General features: G+C 35.1%; 4 protein-coding genes across 5 annotated transcripts; all 4 read left to right on the forward strand.

The window, feature by feature from the left end:
* Window positions 1-22: 22 nt before the first annotated feature.
* Window positions 23-2,865, forward strand: LOC111311548 (transcription factor bHLH130-like). The gene is made up of 6 exons (XM_022911016.2): window positions 23-1,016; window positions 1,463-1,800; window positions 1,892-2,062; window positions 2,226-2,291; window positions 2,369-2,437; window positions 2,528-2,865. The coding sequence occupies exons 1-6, from the start codon at window positions 584-586 to the stop codon at window positions 2,597-2,599; spliced, it is 1,149 nt and encodes a 382-aa protein (XP_022766751.2). The 5' UTR covers window positions 23-583; the 3' UTR covers window positions 2,600-2,865.
* Window positions 2,866-3,826: 961 nt separating this feature from the next.
* LOC111311549 (ras-related protein RABA4d-like) lies at window positions 3,827-7,721 on the forward strand. Of its 2 annotated transcripts, none has more exons than XM_022911017.2 (2): window positions 3,827-4,504; window positions 7,101-7,721. In XM_022911017.2, the coding sequence occupies exons 1-2, from the start codon at window positions 4,278-4,280 to the stop codon at window positions 7,540-7,542; spliced, it is 669 nt and encodes a 222-aa protein (XP_022766752.2). In that variant the 5' UTR covers window positions 3,827-4,277; the 3' UTR covers window positions 7,543-7,721. The 2 variants fall into 2 exon arrangements, with proteins under 2 accessions (XP_022766752.2, XP_089613981.1); XM_089757855.1 differs by lacking the exon at window positions 3,827-4,504 and adding an exon at window positions 4,528-5,742.
* Window positions 4,368-10,251, forward strand: LOC111311550 (protein POLYCHOME-like). Its single transcript, XM_089757861.1, has 3 exons — window positions 4,368-4,504; window positions 7,859-8,287; window positions 9,301-10,251. Exons 2-3 carry the CDS (start codon window positions 7,922-7,924, stop codon window positions 9,400-9,402), a joined length of 468 nt encoding a protein of 155 aa, XP_089613987.1. The 5' UTR covers window positions 4,368-4,504; window positions 7,859-7,921; the 3' UTR covers window positions 9,403-10,251.
* A 1,331-nt stretch (window positions 10,252-11,582) lies between these two features.
* LOC111310908 (3,9-dihydroxypterocarpan 6A-monooxygenase-like) lies at window positions 11,583-13,777 on the forward strand. The gene is made up of 2 exons (XM_022910281.2): window positions 11,583-12,512; window positions 12,956-13,777. Exons 1-2 carry the CDS (start codon window positions 11,613-11,615, stop codon window positions 13,589-13,591), a joined length of 1,536 nt encoding a protein of 511 aa, XP_022766016.2. The 5' UTR covers window positions 11,583-11,612; the 3' UTR covers window positions 13,592-13,777.
* The last annotated feature ends 91 nt before the right edge of the window (window positions 13,778-13,868 follow it).

The raw sequence follows: 13,868 nt of genomic DNA on the forward strand, positions 1-13,868 counted from the left end.
TGGCTCTCCATGTACTTCTGCCATTGTGTACAACCCAAAGCCCAAAGGCAAAGAAGATAAATATCGCCTCCTTTCCTTTCTTTCTCTTTCTTTTCCACTTCTATTTATCTGTCAAAACCGCCCTTTTTCTCTCTCTCTCTAGATCTTCTTTGCTTTTGGTACTGTGAAAAGCTAATCTGAGGCTCATGTTTATCTTCTCTCTTCTTTCACAAAATCCATCTTTTTTTTGTATCTGATTTAATTATTCTAAAACCTTCAGCTTCTAATTCTATTTATGCTTTCCTTTTCTCTATGTTGGGTTTTTTCCTTCCTTCCCTTTGTCAACTTATTATTTTGGGACCTTTGGGTTTCTTTTAGTTGCTTCTTCTTCAAGATCTTATCGCACTCTGCTTAGAAATTAAGCTGAAGATTTTCTTCCAGGAAATTGATGCTAAAATTCCTTCAGAATTTTCCTCTTCGTTTTATAGGAAGTCGACTTGAGCTACGTAGAATGGTTCTCTAGCTTGAAGTTCTCAGCTCTACGAAGCAGAAAAATAACAGAGTAAAAACAGGGCAAAACAGGGGAAGATTAGAGGAAGTTTTAATGGATTCAAGTGCCCATCAAAGCTATCAAAACCAAACTAATCAACCCAATTCAGGGTTGTTACGTTTTCGTTCAGCTCCAAGTTCTCTTCTTGCTAATTTCACCAATAGCCTTGATTGCGGGATTAGCAAGGGCAGTATCGACTCAGAGAGATCGATATCCAGATTCATGAATTCAAGCGGCGGTGACAGAGAAATCGAGGATAAATCTGGGACAGAGACGGCTGTTAACTATGCGAATCCGCAGCAGAGTTATTCAGGGTTGCCGCCTCATTATCCGAGACAGAGCTCTGCTACGAGCTCCTCTACCATGGATAGCTCATATGAGTTATTGGGAATGGATCATCACAGTCAAGGGAAACCGTTTATTTCTAGCCTTATGAGGCAAAGTAGCTCTCCTGCAGGGCTTTTTACCAACTTTTCTGTTCAAAATGGTATTGTCATTGTTTTCATTTATGATTATCAATTTATTTTGTTTAGGCTTTTAATTCTTTGTCTGTAATATTTTTGGTTTGTAGTTAACTTTTGGTTTTGCTAGTTTGGTAGCTGTTCTTTTCTTATCATTTAAGATTGGATTTGAAGTTTAAATTTGGGGTTTTGGTTTTGCTGAATAGATTTGGAGTTGAAATATGGATCTAGCAAGCTAATAATCGTTAATCTTTTTGTAAATTAATATACAGACCACTCATTCAATTTGGTTACTTACTCTTTACTAATAGTTAGATTGAGTTTATGCTATTTGATTAAGGAATTCTTTGAACCTGGAGATTTGAGGTTGTCTAGTGAATCCATTTTGGTTGTAATGTGAAGCCAACGAACTTAGTACTGAGGAAGTTAGAGACTGGGATGAACTACTGAAAATGTTTTCAGTAAATTGCAGGCTATGCCAGCATGAAAGGTGTGGGAAACTACTGTGGGGTGAATGTTACTAATGGAGAATTAAGTCCATCTTCAAACAGATTGAAGAATCAGATCAGCTTCTCGTCAGGACTACGTTCTTCCTTGGGCATGTTGTCACAGATTTCAGAAATTGGCGATGAAAGCAATGGGGCTAATAGTCCCGATGATAGCAAACTTGGAAATAGCAACAGTGATGCTCAATTCTATGGCACTGGATACCAATATAGTTCTTGGAATGATTCTGCACGCTTCACAGAGAATTTTTCTGGCTTGAAAAGGACACAAGATAATGAGCGGAAGTTCTTTTCCATTAACCAGGTATAAATTTTCATATAAACTTTAGCTTTTCTTAAATTAGTTCTTCGTCACTGCATCGATTTTTAATCTAGGATTGGTTCTTTATTAATAGAATGGAGATCTTGGAAGTCGTGTTCATGTATTATCTCACCACTTGAGTCTGCCAAAGACTTCAAACGAGATAGTTGCCACGGAGAAGTTTCTATATTTTCAAGATTCAGTCCCTTGTAAGATTAGAGCTAAGCGTGGTTGTGCTACTCATCCTCGAAGCATTGCAGAAAGGGTAAAAATGCCTACATTTCAGACCTGTTGTAGTCTGCTCTTCCTAATTACCTCCTGATCATATATCTAGCATGCTTTCAAATTGACCATATCTATTTGCTTAAGTTGTTTTAACAAATACGGCCAGTTCATAAAGGGGACTATAAAGAGTAAATTTCTTTCAGGTGAGAAGAACCCGGATTAGTGAACGGATGAGAAAGCTACAAGAGCTTGTTCCAAACATGGACAAGGTATTATTTTTTCCTTACACTTTTGGACAGAATTTCTGTGTTTGGAAACTAAATGTTTTGGGGTTTGATTTTGGCAGCAAACCAATACAGCAGACATGTTAGATTTGGCAGTGGAGTACATCAAGGACCTTCAAAAACAGTTCAAGGTACTGAAGGAGACCCTAAACTTCTAACTCAACATTCTTTTCTGATACCTTTGTTTTTCACCTCATACTTGCAATAACATTCTTTTGCAGACTCTCAGCGACAATCGAGCAAACTGCAAGTGCTTAAATATTCAGAAACCAGTCCCAAATCAAATTGTATGATTAGCTTTGCTTCTGTACAAAAGATAAGGAAAGTAATGGAGAGAAGGGGATAGAATTTTGATATGAATGAATTGTTAGTCTTTTTTTGATGCGGTGAACCAAGTAAAAAAGGAACTTTTAGCTTCTTTTTTCCTTTTCTTTTATGATATAAAAAGTTTGGCTGCATTTTCATCACGAGATTCCAATCCTGTAAGCTAAAAAAGCTTCCCACTTTCAAGGTATATGGAATAAAGAGAAAATTGTATAGGATATGTTTTTGGATTGCATTCCTCGTTATCATCTCTCACTTTTTTTTTTTTTGGTTACTTTTTATGTAAATTTTGATTTGAAGTTGAAATTCCCCAAGTATGGCTAGCTTCCAGGTATTTAGTTGTTCGTCATCCCATCTTTGGGAAGCCACTGTATGGGCCTTGAACCAACCTTGTCCACTTTTTATTTATTCAAAGGGCGCTGTCTAACAAAAAAAAAAAAAAAAAACAGCTGCGTCAACCCTTTATTTATATTGCGTAAAGGGAAGGGAAAGGGGAAAAGGCAATGCAAGAAATTGTCAATAAAAATGGCCTTTGGCATGCACGAGTACTTAAGCCTCCAACCAATTTATCAATAGTTTTGGCAACGTAAATCATAAAGATTATGTCAATTTTTGAGCTCGGAAACCATACCAAATGCTACTGATTTTCTTTTTTTAATATATATATTTTACTTATTTAATTGATTTCAATATATTATCTCATACTTGAATCCATGTTTTATGCAATAATAAGTCGGATTGAATTTAATCAAATTAACAAATCGAATTTAAGCAGTTAAATTAAATTATAAATTTAAATTTAAGTATAAAAAATAAAATTTAATTGAATTTAAATCTAAATATGAATAAACTCAAATTTGATAATAAATATATTGATTCAATTTAATTTAACTATATTTTAATTTTAATCACATATAATATATACTTTTTTAATTTTTGCTTTTCTTTTTTCATATTCAACTCATTTTATTTTTAATTTCAAATTTTAAATGTAACACTACGTAAAAAGCAGTACAGTTGTTTCATCGTTTACATTTTTAAAATTTAAACTATTTTATTAATTTTTTTATATATAAAAATTTAGGATGAGAGAAGACTTTTTTTTTTTAAAGTCAGAGTTCAAACAAACTTGCTTTTATCATTAAAATAATGATATAAGATAGACACCAAAAAAAATTTTCGTTGATAAAATAGAAAATTTTACATTAAAAAAAATAGAAAAGGTATGCTTATAAAGTTGAATAAAAATGAGGCACACCAAAATTGGGTATCCATCTAACACACCAGAACAATTCTTCTGAAGCAGCAATAAGCAAAAAACCGTTAATGGGGTCCCGCACTGACCGTTGGTGTTTGGCTTTCTCCTTCACTTCTTTTCAATGAATCCAAAAATTCTCCGATCTTCTTCTTCCTCTTTCCTCTAGCCCTAACCCTAACCCTAATTTCCAATTCCCATCTTGGTCTCTTCCCATTCACCCTCATTCCCATTTTGCCCTTCTCCACATTTCTTACTTTAATCTATATTCATGCCACCCAGTGCTTCATTTCTAGTTGATTTGATTTGAGTATTGTGTTTAATGATCGAATTGATTTCTCGATTTTGAGCGGTGGATCAATTTGAGGGGGGATTTTGATTGGGTGGTGACCATGTCAAACTTGTATGGGGATTACAATCAGAAGATTGATTATGTATTCAAAGTGGTTTTGATTGGGGATTCAGCAGTTGGGAAATCTCAGCTGCTGGCTCGTTTCGCCAGGAACGAATTCAGTGTGGATTCAAAAGCCACAATTGGTGTTGAATTCCAGACTAAAACCCTTTCCATTGATCACAAGACTGTTAAAGCGCAGATTTGGGACACTGCTGGCCAAGAAAGGTAAGACTTTTACTTGTATACCCCTGAATTTTTCATTTATTTATTTGCACAATTGTTAGATTTCAGGAAAAGAAAGAGTTAGAGCAGAAAATGTTAAGGAACAATTATGTTATATCTTTTTACCTTTCAAAGGAACACTTGTAATAGACAGACCGAGTTTCATTATTTCAAGCTAAGAAAATTAGGACAATAAAATACATGGGAAGTGAGGTAAAGCCGTGTCAAAGGTGCATGGATGAATGAAGGAAGAATTCGATAGGAAAGTAGTACCTTTTACATTTTGTAATGATGATTTGGAAGAATAAGTGGTGCTCCGGCTTATGGTGGAATTCTGGAGATTATGATGCATTACTTAGTTGAAGCCAAGGGTCTCAGTAGACTTGAGATTTTCTTATTTGGTTAATATGAAGTAGATCTTTATGTTGCTTCTTTTTAATGAATAATGTCAGTGGTAAGGTTGTTTAGTGTGGAACTTAAGTGTTACAAATTCTATCAGTGATTCTATTGTAATGCTGGTTTGAAATGGTAAACTGAAATGTAATAGCAGGCGAATAACTGCTTCCCAGGTTTCGTTAGTTTCTGAGTCTTCTATGAATGATTTTAGATGATATTTAGTGGAAAATTCTTAGACCTCCTATAAATACTTCAATTTTTTGTTGTCATTCTTGTTGAAGATAGAGGGTTATTTTCTGCTGGTTATAGATCCTAAAATTTTTCAAATGAGAAGAGATCATGAAATATAATAGCCCATTGCTGATGCTGTTATTTATATAAGCTTTTAATCTGACATAACATTGTCTTCCTCCTGGAAAAATTAAAATTAGGAAAGGAAAAGAAAGAAGTAAAGAACTATCTGATTTCCACTGGTTAAAACATCAAGAAACAATGAATGAGACTTAAGACCTTTCAGCAACATGTTAGAGTATTGTTTCTTTTATGTTGCAATGCCAACATCATACGTACTAATAAAACATTTTTCATGTAATTTTATGCTATTAATAGGCTTTTCCTCTTTCATTTATGATGGAGTTGTATTATAGTTTCCTCAAGGGTACATCAAAGTTAGGCGTTTGTATTTTCTGATTTGATGGATTTTTTGTTTGGAACTTTATGCTTTATTTATTGGGATGGATTCGTTCATCAAGCAAGCACAGAAAAGAAGATTGTGGCATGGTATCTTACTATCCTGGGTACTTGGCTTATTGCTGCATCATTTCACTCAATCTTGAACCTACCGCGTACTATTCTTTACCTTAGTGAATATTTTTTACTAGTATTCTTTACCTTAGGATAGTATCTTACTATCCTGGGTACATGGCTTATCGCTGCATCATTTTACTCAATCTTGAACCCACCGTGTACTATTCTTTACCTTATTTCAGTGAATATTTTTACTCTGTGGATCCTTCATATCTTGAGGGAACTCAAATTACATATAGATATAGAAATCTGGCTCTGAATTTCAGTGATAGGTATGTGCTCTTTCAATTCATCTGCATTGTCAAGTTCTAAACCAGAGTATCATCTTGTTCATCCATGACAATCTTATTCTGCTTTCAGTTCTACCCTTTTCCTTCTTTATCATGGTCCTGTGTATACCATCTTCAAATGGTATTCAATTTTGGATGTAAACTCATTTGTAGTTTTGGTATATAACTTATTTTCCTCCTAAATGCACATGCTCATCTTTTTATCTTCAGGATAGCAGATCTGATTGGAGTAATCCTCTAAGAAGTTAATAGCAGAAAAAATTATACTTGGTCTTGTTGAAATCAGGCGTTTTAGTCTTGTTTCCTACATTACCATAGTTTTGGCATGTGTGATAAATTTCCTCTTAGTTCACCTAAACAAATACAGAATTCTGATCATTGAGTATACATGCCACAGATTATACTGCAAGTAATGTCTAAACTAGATTCTGTCATTAAACAAGAGAATAGCTTTCATGGGTTGCAACTATCAATTTTATTTTCCTCACAAATAATTGTTTGAATTTTTTCTGAGACATATAAAACAGAAACTTGTATACCTGATATTCTTCAAGGTTATTCGTTCTTGTTGAAATGCTCCTTGAATTGTGATGAACCCATGACATTTCATCTAATGTGATTGGAGTAACTATCATTGGTCATGGACGTTTCATCCAATCTAATAATGAAATGCATCTTATTACTGCTTTCATCATAGCTAAAAGTAAGAAGTTTGGTTGACCTCAGTTTGTTTTGTTTGTTCTTCTTTTAGATTGATGATGACAACGACTTTTCTTTGAAAAACTAGTCACATCCTGCAGCAGCAATAATTAGAGATTGCTGGTCTTTCTTTTTGACATGGTAATCCTAGGGCTGTCTTATTCCATATGAAACTATACAACCATCTTCTCAGGAAGATGTCTATTTTCTCTGGATTTGGTATTCACTATTCGCAATCTTTATTCTTTTTAACTTATAGATTAGGGCACAAAGTAAAATGGCAATGGCTGATGGCATTGAGAAGCTCATGGGACTGTGTTTTGTTTGCATCAAGCTATTGCATTTTGTTTCTGTTTCCTTCATATTGTATGGTGCGCTGAAGTATCCTTCTTTCATTCTCCTATCAGGTATAGGGCCGTGACAAGTGCATATTACCGAGGAGCAGTAGGAGCAATGTTAGTTTTTGACATGACCAAGCGTCAATCGTTTGACCACATGGCAAGGTGGCTAGAGGAATTGAGGGGACATGCCGATAAGAATATTGTTGTCATGCTCATTGGCAACAAGTGTGACTTGAGAAGTCTGAGAGCAGTGCCAACTGAAGATGCACAAGAGTTTGCTCAAAAAGAGAACGTGTTCTTCATGGAGACATCAGCTCTAGAATCTACCAACGTCGAAACTGCATTTTTTACAGTTCTAACAGAGATATATCGAATAATCAGCAAGAAAACCCTTTCTGCTAACGATGAGTTAGATCCCAATGGCAATTCAGGTCTTCTTAAGGGAACCCGGATTATTGTTCCCAATCAGGAGCTGCAAACAGAAAGGAAAGGTGGTTGCTGTGGATGATCCTACTTTAACAGCCCACCTTTGTTTTTGTTTTGCCAAACTTTTTTGATTTGTTAATTTAGGTTCATTTTTGTAATTCATAAGAAAAGCATTTCAGTATTTTTGTAGGAAAAAGGTTATTCATATTCTTTGTTTGACAGAAGGTAATGATCGATTAATTTAATTAGTTTTTGTATGTATATATATTTTAATTGACATTGAGATAAATCATAAATCCCATCTCAAGATCGTAGCTCCGATAATGACAAAAGAGTAATTTTAAACAAATTACGCGACTACGCTTAAGCGCCTAAACCCAAAATTTGAACTTGCGCAGGTGCCAACAATTTTGCTGCCCATTTTCCCATTTTCATTTTTCCTCTGTTGAAATTGATAAGCAATGGCAGAGTCAAGAGATAGGATCACGAGGGCCGTTGATATAGCCGAAGTCTTGGCTCGAAGACGGTCTGGGCCTTCAGGAATCCTTTCAGATGCAGCACTGGAGTTGTTAGGCACCCCAGTTCAACAATCAGTTACGCGTAGGCCAATGGGTATTGGTCTTACTACTGCCACGGCCAGTGGTGGAGGGCTCCGAAGAGGAAACCGTTTCGGGACTCCAAGAACCGGTATTAGACTTGGCTGGAATCTTTACCGATCGCCGGCGACTGCGAGTGACATGGGCCGTGGAACGGGTCGAGGTGCGGGCAGTGTGTTACCTTCTTCGTACCCAAGAACTCCTCTCCGTGATATTACCGCAGTTGTAAGGGTAATGCTCGCTTTTTCTTCTTCATTTATTCATTTATTTATTTTGTTGTCAGATATTACTTGTGGTTTTTGATCTGTTTCTTAACTATTTTTTATGTTTGTTAAATAAAAAAAAAGATTGCTTGGTTTGTTTAAATGCTCTATTTAGTTTTGCTGATGAGAGCTTCTTGAAATTATGACCATTCAACTGCTGATATATTTACTTTCATGGTTTGGGTTTCATTTCCTTTTGCTTGTTACATTTAGGTCATTTGTTGACGACATTTCAAATTTTAAGGCAATGTGATTGTTTTTGGTATTTATTGCCCCTTTTCCCTTATTTCCAATACGCTTTAGTGGTTGCTGAATTTAGTAAATTATCATAGTAATTTCTTAATCTGTCTTGAATGAGTTCGATTTTACTTTCTCAGGTCTGGATTTTGATCCATTCATCTCTTGTTTCAGTCTTTTTCACCCATAGTCTATTTGCCTGTAAGGCTGTTGTAATTCTTTGTGTTGTATGGTTGCAACTAGTTCTTGTATTCATACTGCCTGCTGGTCTTTATGCTCTGTAATTTTCAGTCTGATATATTGGCTTCAGTTGTTTTATTTTTTTTTTCCCATTTTGTTCTAATTTTTGCTATATGGTTTCATCGGCTATGGTAGTGAGATGGCCATTCATTATTACACTGCCCTGTTACAGTGTCATCCTACGAAATAGCCACATTGGTGTCCTATCCTTCTGCCCAAGTTGAGAACTTTATATAGCAAATTATATAGGGTACTCAACTCCAGCACCAAACGGAATGGCCAGAATTTATCTTTGCTTTCTGAGTCTGTTAAAGTTGGAAATTTTCTCATATTTATTTTGGATGTCAATTTTGAGGGAGAAGCCAGGCCATTGAAAGGAGGAGAGCATAGCATTTGAACTGAAAGGGAGCAGATAGTATATATTTCTTTAATTTGTTCTGTCACTAAGAGGTTTTTCTTGCGCTTGCTTTATTGGGATAATTAGATTTGATGGGATTTATGCAGGCCATTGAAAGGAGGAGAGGTCGTTTAGGAGAAGGTGAAGGCCAGATAACTGAGAGCCCCATATCCCAGGATGAAAGGGTTCTTAATTCAAATGTATCATAATGTGCTCAACTCGAGCACAATTTCTCTACTCCAGCATCAACTGTCAGGTTGAAGCCTCGTCCTCCATCAGTCCTTAATGTGTCAAAGATCTTGCTTAATGTCACTAATCAGAATGACGAGGAATCAGAACTTCTTACACCCCAAAAGAAACTCTTGAACTCCATTGGCACTGTAGAGAAAGCTGTGATGGAGGAATTACAGAAAATGAAGAGGACTCCCAGTGCTAAGAAAGCAGAAAGACAAAAGAAAGTCCGCACACTGATGTCAATGCGTTGATCTCTAGTGCATTATGCAACCACAAGGATTGGGAAGAAAGCATCAGTGAGGACAACTGGAAGGCTAGAAATTCAAAGCCACGTTGCAGTGGAAGCTGGCCAATCATCCTCTGATGATATATTTACATTCTTGAACTTCTACCATATAGCATGATCCTTTCTATATTTTCTTTTGCGGCTTGACGTATTACCAGATGTCTTAACTATAGGATCAGGACTGAGGAGGCTATTTTCCTTCAATCCTCGCTGAAGGCCCTGGTATAAGATTGGTAAGCAGTCTTGTTTTCACTCTCCTTCATTCTTTAAAGGGGCCAGTGTAGGAATAGGAGGATTTTGTTTCAAACCATGTAGATATACAACCTGTTTAGGCTTGGTTCACATTTTTCTGTGCTCTATATTCATCTTACCATATACCATTCAAGTATCATAAGAATAGATTCTACCAATTTTTGTTCACTTTATTAATTGGTGCAATGTTTTGCATCTTTTTGCCCTGTTCCCTAGTACTTTGTTTAGGGTTTTTGACTTGAAAAAAAAAATTGTAAAAGATTTGTACAGTTAAAAAGTCAACCATATAGGAAAAATTATTTTAATTAATTATTTTATAAGGTCATTCTCATAAATAAATTAATTGAACTAAATTCTCTGATAAAAATAATTTTATAAATTAATTGAATTAAACTCGTATTTTTTTACAAGAATAATTTTAATTATGAATAGTTTAGATTGCTTTTGCCGCAATTGTGCAGGCAATAAATTAAGAATTTATACAGTACAGAAAGTACTGCTTAAAAATGTAAAAAAATGAAGTAATTAATTAGTTGATTGTTTGATTAAAGGAAGAAAAAAATTCCAACATTAACATTGAACGATCGACCAATTATTCATGGTCTTGCCCGCAAGTTCAGATCCAAGTTAAGTAGTGCTTGCATTGGTTCATTGAATCATCAAATTAATATATAGTAATAATTTACCGAAAAACAAGGTAATTTAATTATTAATGTATGATTAAAGCTATAAATTAAAATATAAATGCCCAAGCAATGATCCAATGTTCATCTTGGTCTACTCGTAACCCAATGGTCGTAGCCAATCAAAATCAAGATTTAATTTTAAGTAAGTCAATTGGAAGCTTTAATTACAAATCATGTACTTTGGGCATGTGACTCCCTCCCATATAGTTATATAGTAGAAAAGCTATTGTGCAAATTAAATAATGGAGTAATATATATCATTTTTTTGGGTCAAGATATAGTTTAAATCTTAGTTATATTCTTTAAAAAAATTGAATTCTAATTCTCTTTGCTTTAGTTACGAAAATAATAAAATTAATTTGAATTACACAGACAATTATATATATATTTGCATTATGCAAAAAATATAGTCTTTTAAAAATATGTTTTTTTTCTTTTTTTTCTTTTTGAAGGATGGTTAGTATTTGGAATTCTAATTTGAAGGTTTGTAGGTTTAAAAATTTTGGGATGTGAAGGATGATTAAATATATTGGGTGACAAAATTATTATTTGTTTTGATATATATAATTTAAAAGTCGATTTATTTTCATACATACAAAAAACTTATTTAAAGCTATATTAATTTTATTATATGACTATCATAATTAATAAGCACCATAATTATTCAAGGGTTGGGATATTCATTAAGATTGCGAATTAGATCTCACTTGAATTGGGTCTTTGATATAAATTTTAAAATTTAATCTTAGCTCAATTAATTTGGATTATGATTTTATTAATAACAAATTAAATTTTATTTAAATTTAATTTATAAAATATTTGAAATATTAATATTAAATAATTTTTTTAATACTGGATCGGGCCATGGACACCTCTAAGTTCATAAGTAAAGGCTTAATTTACTTATCTTTTATATTATGAAAATTTATTTTCCTCTTTCGTTAGCAACAGCAAGGCTGCCATGGCAACAAGCACCGAGTTCTTGAATTATAGCAACCCTTTCTTCATTTCCGTTTTTACAATTATCATTGTTTATTTGCTCATCAAACGATGCACGAAACTGAAATCCTCCATCAACTACCCTCCCAGCCCTCTAGCTCTACCTATTATCGGCCATCTCCACCTCCTAAGCTCTTCATTGCCCAAGTCCTTCCAAAACCTAGCTCGCCGATATGGCCCTCTCATGCGCATTCACATAGGCCAATCCATTTTTGTCGTTGTTTCAGATGCCAACGTCGCAAAAGAGGTCCTGAAAATCCATGACGGTGAGTTTGCTTCCAGGTTTGAGTTTGGTCCAGCTGAGTACAACATATACAAAGATGCTGGTTTCATCAGTGGCCCTTATGGCACCTACTGGCGGTTCATGAAAAAGCTTTGCATGACGAAGCTCTTTGCGGGGCCACAACTCGACAGGTTCAACCATATCCGAGAGGAGGAGATCGTCAAGCTGTTGAAATCATTGATGAAGAGATCTAGGGAAGGGAAATGGTGTGATTTGAGTGCGGAGTTAGCCAACTTGACCAACAACTTGATATTCAGGATGACAATGAGCAAGAGGTTTTCTAAGGATGAGAATGCAGGGAAGAAGATGTGGAAATTGGTGGTGGAGATGATGGGGCTTGCGGCAAAGCTAGGAGTGAATGAAGTGCATGGTTTATTGAAGAAAATTGACCTTTTTGGAAATGGGAAAAAGCTTAGAGAGGCACTTGAAAGGTATGATAGGTTAGTGGAACAGATCATCAAGGATTATGAAGAAAATGGTGAAGGAGATGAAGATCTGATGGACATTTTGCTGCGGATTTATAGAGACAACAATGCTGAATTGAAGATAACAAGAGATCAGATCAAGTACTTTGTTCTTGTGAGTTCTTAATTCACTACAAACAGTTTATTTGAATTAAGCTACATGTGGTTACAAAAATATATTGACTTCTTTAGGTTGTCTGCAATATTATCTCTTTAAAGAATTTAGAAAAATGAAAAATGGAATAAAGTCTATCTTGGATCGTGTGTATCATTTACTATGAATCATCTTGAATCCTATAGGAAAAAAATGTATTTTTTATCGCTTAGGTCAGACAGTCAATTTAAGATAGAAGAAGTACAGTTCTATATTTGCTTTGGAATTGTCTGTTTAATAGTTAGTTGAATCCAATAGCAGTAATTGGCCAAAAAGAATCCAATACCAGTATATCACACTTTTGCTTTGGAGTTAGCGAGTATTATATTTGACTGTTTTAACAAAGATTATTATTAGTTTTTGAGATAAACTTTTTGTTATAACTAACAAAAAATGTGTCACAGGAATTGTTTACTGCAAGCATTGATACTTCATCCGCAGCCATACAATGGGCCACAGCAGAGCTCATCAACCATCCACAAGTCTTCAAGAAGCTAAGGGAAGAGATTGATTCGGTTGTCAAGTTCAAAAGGCTAGTCAAAGAATCAGACGTGCCAAACCTCCCTTACTTGCAAGCAATCGCCAAGGAAACCTTGAGGCTGCATTCTCCGGTGCCTATTTTCCATAGGGAATGCATCAAAGAATGCAAGATCAACGGCTACGACATCCAAGTCAAGGATAGAGTCCTGATCAATGCCTACGCTATTATGCGACACCCAGAAGCCTGGGACGACCCGGATAAGTATTTTCCGGAGAGGTTTTTGGACAACTCTGGAGAAAATAATGGTAAATATTTGATGCAAAACAAGGATCCGGATTTTTGGTTCCTTCCATTTGGGGGTGGTCGAAGAGCATGCGCTGGTTCCTTACATGCTTATCTAGTGATTCATGGGACAGTTGGTGCTTTGGTTCAATGCTTTGATTGGAAAATTAAAGATGGGGAAAAGGTTGACATCACCGTTGGGTCAGGATTTTCGGGTGCAATGGCACTTCCTATGGAATGTTATCCTGTTTTACGTTTTGATCCATTTCAGGAGTGAAAATGCTAAGAATAAATGGAGCTTGAAGTGCAGTTCTGCCTTTAAAATGTTCCCAACATTGTCGTTTGCATTGTGAAGTATATAAGCCATTGCAAAGCTCCCAGAGCATGTATGGCTTTTGGGTTCTCAAATGTCTGGGTTATGAAATAATGGTTCAAGTTAAATAAAGTCATGATTTCATAGCAATACTCTCAAAAAGTGTACTCATCTAGGGCACAAGAAAGATTGCAATAGCATACTCATTTTGGTCTGCTTTCCAAAGCCAGAGTAACTGAGA

The sequence above is a fragment of the Durio zibethinus genome, chromosome 1, assembly GCF_047325235.1.
Source record: "Durio zibethinus cultivar Kanyao isolate XHJ-2024 chromosome 1, ASM4732523v1, whole genome shotgun sequence".
NCBI lineage: Eukaryota > Viridiplantae > Streptophyta > Magnoliopsida > Malvales > Malvaceae > Durio > Durio zibethinus.